Here is a 9829-nt window from a genome sequence, read left to right on the forward strand (position 1 = left end):
GCTATAGATTTACTTCCCGATGGAGATTTTTGACAAATTACATGTTAATTAGCATCTACACGTTAAGCTGAGTCCAATGAGATCAAGCTCGGCCTCTTGCTACACCGAGATCATGTCCTAGACCTAGGTGTACCATGTAAAATACATGTTACCATTAGCTAGAGTGTCGTTCTTGGTGTCATTGGACTCAGCTCAACGTGTAGATGCTAAATAACATGTCATTTGTGACAAATCTTGTATCGGGAAGCAAATCAATAGCTGCTCAGTATTGATTAAGGCTTCCAATTTCGACAGCTAATTACTACCATTAAACATGTTCGAATATGCTCATGTGTGGCACCGTTGTAATCTCCTGGAAGCGTAGATGTTGAAGGACACCTTGTTCGTCCTCTTACGCCACCGGGACGATATTTACATGCTTCTGATTGACTAATGAATTGATTCAGCTATTCCCCCAGAAGTCTGGGGTCAAAAGGTCAAAAGGAGACGGCACCACGCCGGGGTGGATCCAGATCTCGGGCAACAGCGCAGGGTTGCCAGGTCCTGCAAAAAAACGTGCCCCCCACATACCATTCAAAATCCACCCAAAATGTCCTAGAAGCATCCCAAATAAAAAATGATATTATTGGTCATTTTGGCCAACGTTTTGAAAGTAATAATATTTGAGGGAATATTTTGTTGTTGTTTTAGCAGCGAAATGCACCGTGTGCGTGTGTGTGTCTGTGTGTGTCTGTGCTTGCGTGTGTGTGCTTGTGTGTGTGTGTCTGTGCGTGTGCGTGCGTGTGTGTGTGTGTATAACACGCTATTTTATGTTGAAATGCGACGTAATCCAGTGTTCACGAAAAGTACACTGTCAACGTATGCTTTTGGCGACTGGGTTGGCTCTCAGATATACGTGTTTCTAACAAGATGATATCATTAAAAGTTACATAAAGTAACAGTTTAATAACACAAACGCAGGAAGCACGTGAGCTGCTAGTTTAGCGAAAGCAACCTGACGTCGTTGAAACATGCGAGCGAGCCGATCAAATCCTAATAACTATAAAACTAAAGATCAGACACAATCACTGACTGAAGATTATGCAAGTAAAAAGTAGATTTCTCGCTAGAAATGTTATTAGAAACACGTTTAACGGTGAATCGGTCCTAAAATATTGCATTTCCCATTCAGATAATAAAGATTAATAAAGATCATACACATTCACTGACTCAAGATTATGTAAGGAAAATGTACATTTCTCGCTAGAAAAGTCATTAGAAACGCCTTTAATGGTGTATCTGTCCTAAAATATTGCATTTCCCATTCAGATAATAAAGATTAATAAAGATCATACACATTCACTGACTGAAGATTATGTAAGGAAAATTTACATTTCTCGCTAGAAATGTCATTAGAAACGCGTTTAATGGTGCATCTGTCCTAAAATATTGCATTTCCCATTCAGATAATAAAGATTAATATAAGCTGCGCCGTGTTCCGGAGCCGCGGGGGATTCTGGGAATTGGGGTTCTCAGTTGACAAATGGGGCTTTTGTTACCTTGTTTTGTTGTTAGGATTAAGTGGGGTTAATGGGTTCGGGATGTTATGTGGTTGTGTGTTGTTCTATTAACATTGTTCGTGCGTTCATTATTGTCGACACCGTCACCGAGAGTGACGTGACCATCGTTTTGTGCAGCTGTTCCGTGTTGAAGTCTCGTTCAATAAAAACCAACTCTCGTTGTCGAGCGTTCAATAAAAACCAACTCTCGTTGTCGAGCGTGCCCCCCCCCCTACAAACGTGTCTCCCCCCCCCTCAACTAATGTGTCGTCCCCCCCCCCCCCTTCAACTAATGTGTCGTCCCCCCCCCCCTTCATGGGTCTGATTCGCCGATTTCCCATGCTGATATCCCCGAAGATTCTCGGGCATCTTCGACAATTTGGCTATAGATTGTCTCATTACACGCTAAATAATATAATTATAGCCTTGTAGTGACCGTAACATAATTCACCTACAGTATTTCGTTATGTGTTGTTCTTTCAATTGTGTTGTTGTTTACTGTATGTCATTTACGTTCTTGGTGGTTCAGGGATCGCGGTCCCTAAGGATTACGTGTCTCATGACGTCACAGACCATGCTGGATTTGTTTACCTTCAGCACGCTTTGTTTTCCGGTTTTCTTTTTTACAAAATAAACGAGTCACACGGCTGTGTGCTCAACGTGCGAAGTTGTGTTCTTAACTTATTGCAATTTCCACAGCCTAATTATATATATAGGTTTTGGCATAAACATAACTAGGGTGCACTGTATCTGCGCACACCCTTTCTGAAGCCTCTCTCTCGCTCTCTCTCTCTCTCTGTCCCTCCCGCTCTCTCTTTCTCTCTCTCTCGTACCGTTTTGTGGAGCACGTTAATTGTCTTAGAACACTCCCATTCAGAATGCATTGGTTTACATTTCGTTTTGTGTAACACGCAAAAAGTCGGACTATCGTGCTCGGGAACACGCTTCAATAGATTAACGTTCGTGCGCAGGAGCACGCAATTGCGTGATACCGGGTTGGAATGTATGAAGAGGTGGAGATCCCTCAGGGACCGATATCGGAGGGAGAGGGTGAAGGAGAAGGAAGCCCAGAGGAGTGGGGCAGGGGCCAGTGAGAAGCAGCATGTATGGAGGTACATGGGGGTGATGGGCTTCCTAGCGCCATTCCTCCAAAATAGAGGGACCACCTCCAACCTCCAGCATCGGAACCCATCCCCGGTGTCGGTGATGGCGGTGACAGAGGAGCATGGACGTGGGTCACATGAAGAGGCAGGTGCGCTGTCACCCCCAGCACCAACAGCAGATGAAGCAGCCACAGCCCCAGCCCCAGCCCCAGCCACGGCCCCGGCCCCAGCCCCAGCCCCTGCCACGGCCCCAGCCCCAGCCACGGCCCAAGCAGCGGACGGTGGACCTGTGGGTAGGAGCCAGTGGCGTGTGCATCCCCCAGAAAAGGGCAGGGGTAGGAAGCGACGTAGGACTGAGATGTCCTCTTTTGAGCAGGGCATGCTGGCGCTCATGGAGCCACTTGCCTCGCAGCCGCAGCCACAGCCACAGCCACAGCCCCCCTCTGAGGATGAGATTTTTTTTATGTCACTCCTCCCCGCCATGAGAAGGCTCTCCAGTCCAAGTAGAGCCATGGTGCGGTACGAGGTGTACCAAATCGTTTCAAGGGCGGATATGGCGGCGCTACAGAATAGGGAGGTTAGGGAGGTTCGGGAGAATGACAGTGAGTGAGTGAGTGAGTGACTGAGTGTGTGAGGTGATGTTTGTTATGTTGTTAAAGATCCCATGCCATTCTATTTTATGATGCTTTAATATAGGTATTAGTGGGCCACAAACACAGTATTCAAAGACGTCCCCGAAATTCAGCTGTGGTGCAGAGTTACAGTCACTCCGAAACAGTCGCACATTGAGCTTCCCCCAAACGCGCTGTTTCGGTGGGCGTGTCAAGGGAGGTCAAGGAGGGGGGTGGGGGTGTGGCCCTGAGCAGCTTGCAGCCACTACCATGCGCTCTGTATACGGTGGGCGTGTCAAGGCAGGTCAAGGAGGGGGGTGGGGGTGTGGCCCTGAGCAGCTTGTAGCCACTGACGGTACCATGCACTGTTTACGGTGGATGTATCGCAATGGCTCGTAGAAACCCATATTATACATAGATATCCATATCATATAATATATAATATTATCACCTGGCCCTGACCAGCTTGTAGCCACGGTACCATGCGCTCTGTTTACGGTGGATGTATCGCAATGGCTCTTAGAAACCCATATTATACATAGATATCTATATCATATAATATATAATATATATTATCACGGCCAAAAGCTGTGTGAGCCTCCAGACGATAGGTTATTATGAATCTCCAACGACCGCGTCTACTTCAGATTGATGTGGAAGTGGAAGAACCAGAGACGTCGGAGAACCCGACGAAGTCCTTTGTGATTCATTATATCGTCTGGACGTGCACACAGCTTTTGGCCGTGATGTATTATTTGATATAGATATCTATGTATTATATGATATTATTTAGACCTGGAGCAGAGCTCCAGGTCTGTAACGCAAGTGTTGTACACTTCCTTGTTATTTGGATAACCGTTCTGCTGTTGGTGTTATGGCATAACACGTCGGACTCTCGTCTCTGGTATTTCTACAACGAGACTCGTATTGGGGGTTATCTCAGCCATGGTTGAGAATGAATTGGGGGAAAGGAACTTTGGCTTTGACTCCCTGAAGTAGGCTACATGAACCACGACATGGAGGAGAAAGGGATTGTTGGCCACGAATGTATCCCGCTTGAGCCCTGCTTCCCGCCGCCTCGGCAGCGGTCAGCGCTAATCACCGCATCCTGAAGCCGAGGCGGTGGTCCATAGGCTCCGGCGGGAGACGACCGCGGTCAACAATCCCTTTCTCCTCCATGTCGTGGTTCATGACTTCAGGGAGTCAAAGCCAAAGTTCCTTTCCCCCAATTCATTCTCAACCATGGCTGAGATAACCCCCACTACGGGTCCAGTTGTAGAAATACCATAGACGAGAGTCCGACGTGTTATGCCATCACACCAACAGCAGAACGGTTATCCAAATAACAAGGAAGTGTACAACACTTGCGTTACAGTCCTGGAGCTCTATATGTAAATAATATCATATAATACATAGATATCTATATCAAATAATACATATTATCACGGCCAAAAGCTGTGTGCACGTCCAGACGATATAATGAATCACAAAGGACTTCGTCGGGTTCTCCGACGTCTCTGGTTCTTCCACTTCCACATCAATCTGTAGTAGACAGAACCGCGCGCTGCCTGCTGCCTGCTGCCGGCGCAAGGCACCACCGCCCGGCTGCCCGCTGCCAGGCGGTGGTGCTTCGCGGCGGTGGTGCCTCGCGCCGCGGCAACCGGCGGCAGGCAGCATGTCGCAGTTCATGTACTTCGATGTCGTTCTGCCATTGCATTCAAAATTCTGTAACTAGCCTGTTACTACGAAATAAGCAACTACCATACACGTATTAGCATTTAGCACTAGCTCAATCACGACTCCTTCAGAATTCTTGTGGGTGGTTACGAACCAACCAAGTGGGCAGGGCCATGAATAATAGTTTGACAACGCTACGTCACAGTGTCACCTTATCCAGATCGGCTCATTTCTTCTGCCTTTTTCCTTTCATTGCCTATTGCATTCAGCAGACAAACTGCATAGATTTCAAACTTACCACAGCTCACAAACTTATTCAGACCTATGTTATTTAACAAACAACTGGAAAAATGTGATTTTAATGGCATGGGCTCTTTAAGTTATGGTGTTTCTGTCGTTTTGTTGTTCGGTTCTTTGTGTTGTTAATTAAAAAAATTACTTTCATTGTGATGTGTTCCTTTTATAATACATTATAATTTGGAAGTGGAATTATGTTATATTAATATTAGCATATTAATAATTATTCAGTAGACTTGCAGGAAGACAATAGGGATTCTTGAAAGCTGGCTCGGGTCATCTGTGAAAAAACAAAACCAGATCATTAACAATCATTATTACAGTTACTTTTAAAACTTAACCTTGAGCAAATGTACAATGTATACGCAGGTATAGGAAGGTGCAGGTGTAGTTGGAATATGCTTCTTTTCTTAAGATATGGGTAGCTCTTAAAATAGCTGTTTGGTTGAAGAGCCTTTGTGTTGCTAGGCTCTTGGCTGCCATGGCACTGCACCCTCCTCGTTGAAGAACGCACAGTAGGCCTCCCGCATCTGGATGGTCAGTCTGGTGGCGTTGTTGGAGCCCATCCTGGGTGCATCACGCAGGGCTTCAGGATCAGTCGATGGCTCGATGTTCGGTTCCACCCTGTGTCTTCTCCCCTGCAGCTTCTTCCTCTCAAGAAAGTTGTGCAGCACACAGGTGGCCCTCACACACACCTCAGCTACCACAGGACTGGTGCCAATCACTGGTGCCGGTACATGCGCCACCTAGATGCCAAGATTCCGAAGGCACATTCCACTACAAGACGAGCCCGGCTGAGGCGGTAGTTGAACACTCGCTTCTCTAGAGTGTGATGTTGTCCAGGGAATGGCCGCAGCAGGTGGGTCATGAGTGGGAACGCCTCATCCCCCGCAAACACGTGAGGAAGTGGCCCCCGCTGCTCTGCGCCGGAGATGACACGGGCGGGAGGGAGGTCAAGGGTGCCATCGCGAAGAGCTTCCCCAAACGCGGAGTTACGGAGGGAGCCGCTGTCACTCGTCCTGCCGTAGCCTCCAACATCCACAACCGGGAACAGGTAGTCGGCGTCCACTATGGCGAGGAGGACCAGGGAGAAGGTGCCCTTGTAATTGTGATACAAGGAGCCAGAGTTAACTGGAGCTTGTATCACAACATGCTTCCCATCAATCGCTCCGATGCAGTTGGGGAAGTTCCAGCGCCACTCAAACTGCTCGGCCATGGTGCTCCAGTCCGCCCTCGTGGGAACAGACATCTCCTCCTCCACCAAAGCAGTCCAGATGGCACTGGCTACCTCCCGCACTATCCTACACACTGACGAAGTGCCCAGACGATAGCTGAAGCCAATCGTGTGAAAGGAATCGCCAGTGGCAAGATACCTAACAAAGAAAGCATTAAAGAAAATACTTAAAATATTCTTTAAAATATACAGGGCATGAGTCATGACAGCTTAGTTATATTTATTATTCATACATGGTTGCTTGCATACCATGTTCATAGAAAGGCTTTATGATGGAACACATTTATCTGAAACACTCTTCATTGATACATAAATAATCCCATGTGCAGGGACGTGCGAAGTCAGTCCGAGTGGGGGGTGCTGAGAGAGAGTCTATATAATGACGTCATAATAAATGCTGCGCAACATCCAATGTTTACAGAGACGAGATGACGGGTGACGTCACATTTAGGGCTCCGCTCTGATAAACACTTACTGGTGTGTAAAAATACTAACTCTGCCAACTAGCCACTGTTATTCGAAAACGTTAGCAAGTAAACAATGTGGAAATTAGAGTCAACTCGGCTGATACTGTGCTGAATTGCACACACTAACAACATGCCGACAAGCTGTTGCGGTCCGGGATTATACACAGCGTTATAACAAGGATTCAGTAGGTTATTTCTAAAGGTTTACAAAGGAAAGTGACAGTAAACGAAAGCCTTCATTTTCATCCAGACTTACGAGTTGTCTGATATGAGGAAGGTGACGATTTCTCCTTCAAGTGAACCGTCCCTCTTTTTTTGCCAACCAGTTTACGTGCGGGATTCCAGAATCAAAACGATAACATTCAACGTGTCTATTAATATGGCCAGCAACATTTTACACCAGTTTTAGAATGTTTTGCACTACAACAGATGTTGAACACCAACATGCTTATGTAAAATCAGCATAGTACCATATTGAGCTATGGACAGGTCACATACGGAATGCAGGGAATTGGATGTCCGGCTGGTGTTTTGATCGCAAAGTTTTGCCTTCTTGGTGCCAAAAAAAATCGGAAAATACTTATTTTCTGCGACACATTGCACTTGTAACAAGCTTGACTTTTCGAATTTTCCCTTCGCGCACACAGCATTGTTCTGCGTTGTGCGTCACTACGTCAGCCTACACAGACAATGCCCTAAATAAAATGAAATGCTAATATGATAAATATAACGAAAAGGGTGGATGTCAATAATTTCATGAATAAACATGTTGTATGATAAAATTCTACTCTAAAAAAAAAAAGTATTGATTCGTTCAGAAAACGTTCTCACTTGCAGGTACAGCCAGGGACCGCCAGGGGGGTGCTGCAGCACCCTAAGCACCCCCACTTCCCGCGTCCCTGCCCATGTGACATCCACAACTAATATGACTAGATTGTTTACAGATAGCTCTACCACATAACCTGAGATTTACCAGGAACACTCTGCACACTACTATGGCTATAGATGGGTAGATGTCTTCCCTAATTAGGACATTTTATGCAAACAACACCGTGGATGGAAATGGGCACCTTTTCTATAGCCTAGCAGTATGTGCACACCAATGAGCTGTATGGAAACGCTAGTTATGTGATCATTAAAAAAAAAAAGTATCCTTACCGTAGGCAAATGGCGAGTCGCTCGGCAGGGCCAATTGCAGAACGAAACCGTGTGTCTGCCACGGTAATGAGAGGACCGACCTTGCCAAGCAACTCGTCGAAGTGGTCCGGAGGCATCCGAAAATATTGATGGAATAGGAGAGCATCCAGACGCAACTCCTGCACAAGTGCGTGATACTCCCCTCTCTGGTTGCGTGTCCGGAGAACAGGGTGAACCCACCAACGCTGATGCACTTGCTTTCCACGTCGGTGGACCAAAGCACCAGCAACCTGAACTAACACCATCCTTGCTACAACGGGATCCATCTTGCAATGACAACACAGCAAGCAGGAAGAAGCGGGAAGAACCCGGCTTTGTTGTTGTTAGCGGGAAGCGATTTGATTGGCTGACGGATGCCTCTGCAAAGACTACTCCCCCATCAGTCAGCCACGCCTTCCCACGTCCGTTGACTGACGGAGGTAGTGGGCATGTAGGGTAAGGATCCTGTGGCGGGATCCACCAGTGGCTGTAGAGCAGCGGTGTCAGCAGGCGTCAAACTTTGGGAACGGTCCGCTTTGGAGCGAGCTGGAATGGCAGGAGCATCAGCTGATGGAGCAGGACTGTCACCAGACAGCGCTGCATACTGGTTGGATAGGCCCAGGGGAGGAGTTGGGGCCCCGTCCGGGCCACTCTTGCGCCCTCGGATTACCACTTCGGTCCAGGAGGGCTGACGGTTGGGAGTGGAGCAGGAGGAAGGCCGATGACAGGTGGAGGTGAGGGGGTCCCAGACAACATAGTCCTGGAAAGCTGCGCTTAGCGATGCAATCTGCTTGTTCAGGTCGGCAGCTAAATCCATAACGCTGGCCAACAGGGACTCTGTGTTGCCCAGCTCGTCCGAGAGCCGTCTGATGTCCTTCTTGAGGTTAGCAATTTTATTATTTGCTATTGTAAGCCGCGGATCAAACTCATTTGGCATGGTGTGGAAAGTTACAAGGAGCTGGCTAATGCTAAAGCTAAAAGCAATAGCTTTAGCTAATGCTATTAGCTAAGGTAAAAAGCTGTATCTAAAAATGTGAAAAGTAAAGTCCAGACGGTTGTGTCTGGTGACAATTACTTGTGGTGTATGGTCCAGAGGAGCATACATTGTGTAGAACATTCCATCTGTTCTACTCAAGCAGATGGCCCAAGGCCTTATGTCAGCCTGTCTCTCTGACTTGCGAACCGTTCCACACGAGCAGTATCTCTTGATGATATCCACTGTCTACATAGCCCTTAAGTGTTCTATCCTGCTTCCTAGTGGATATGTGAGGGTATTGCAGCTTGTGTGTTAGACCCTGCTTCCTAATGGCTATGTGGGGGCAGCTTATGTGCTTAAAATACGTAACAATACATTATTTCAACTTTCTAATCCTGACTGACTCGAATTCACACCGTATGAGCCCGTGATCGCCAACTCTCCCGGAGCCCCCCCATGAGTTCCACCGTCACCTCTTGTTACGTATTTTAAGAACACAAGCTGTATTTCCCTCACTTAACCACTAGGGGGTAGGACCAAACATATAAGCCGTAAATACTACACATAGCCACAAGGGGAGCAAGACCTTACTGAAGGCTGCAATTAATACTTTAGCCACAGAAGGCAGCACCACAGACCAGGCGAGTAAGCCGAGGGTTACGTCACACCGGTTCCTCACACTACTTCCGATCTGCGCTGTTCAGACCATAAAAGTCTGCCGATCGTGGAGGCCTTCAGATTTCTCTTGGT

General features: G+C 47.2%; 1 protein-coding gene across 1 annotated transcript; it reads right to left on the reverse strand.

Annotated features, from left to right (window-relative positions):
* Positions 1-4879: 4879 nt before the first annotated feature.
* Positions 4880-8911, reverse strand: LOC130389648 (uncharacterized). Its single transcript, XM_056599564.1, has 2 exons — positions 8086-8911; positions 4880-6599 (listed from the first exon to the last, which is right to left on the reverse strand). The coding sequence occupies exons 1-2, from the start codon at positions 8388-8390 to the stop codon at positions 5948-5950; spliced, it is 957 nt and encodes a 318-aa protein (XP_056455539.1). The 5' UTR covers positions 8391-8911; the 3' UTR covers positions 4880-5947.
* Between the last annotated feature and the right edge of the window lie 918 nt (positions 8912-9829).

The sequence above is a fragment of the Gadus chalcogrammus genome, chromosome 1, assembly GCF_026213295.1.
Source record: "Gadus chalcogrammus isolate NIFS_2021 chromosome 1, NIFS_Gcha_1.0, whole genome shotgun sequence".
Taxonomy (NCBI): Eukaryota; Metazoa; Chordata; class Actinopteri; order Gadiformes; family Gadidae; genus Gadus; species Gadus chalcogrammus.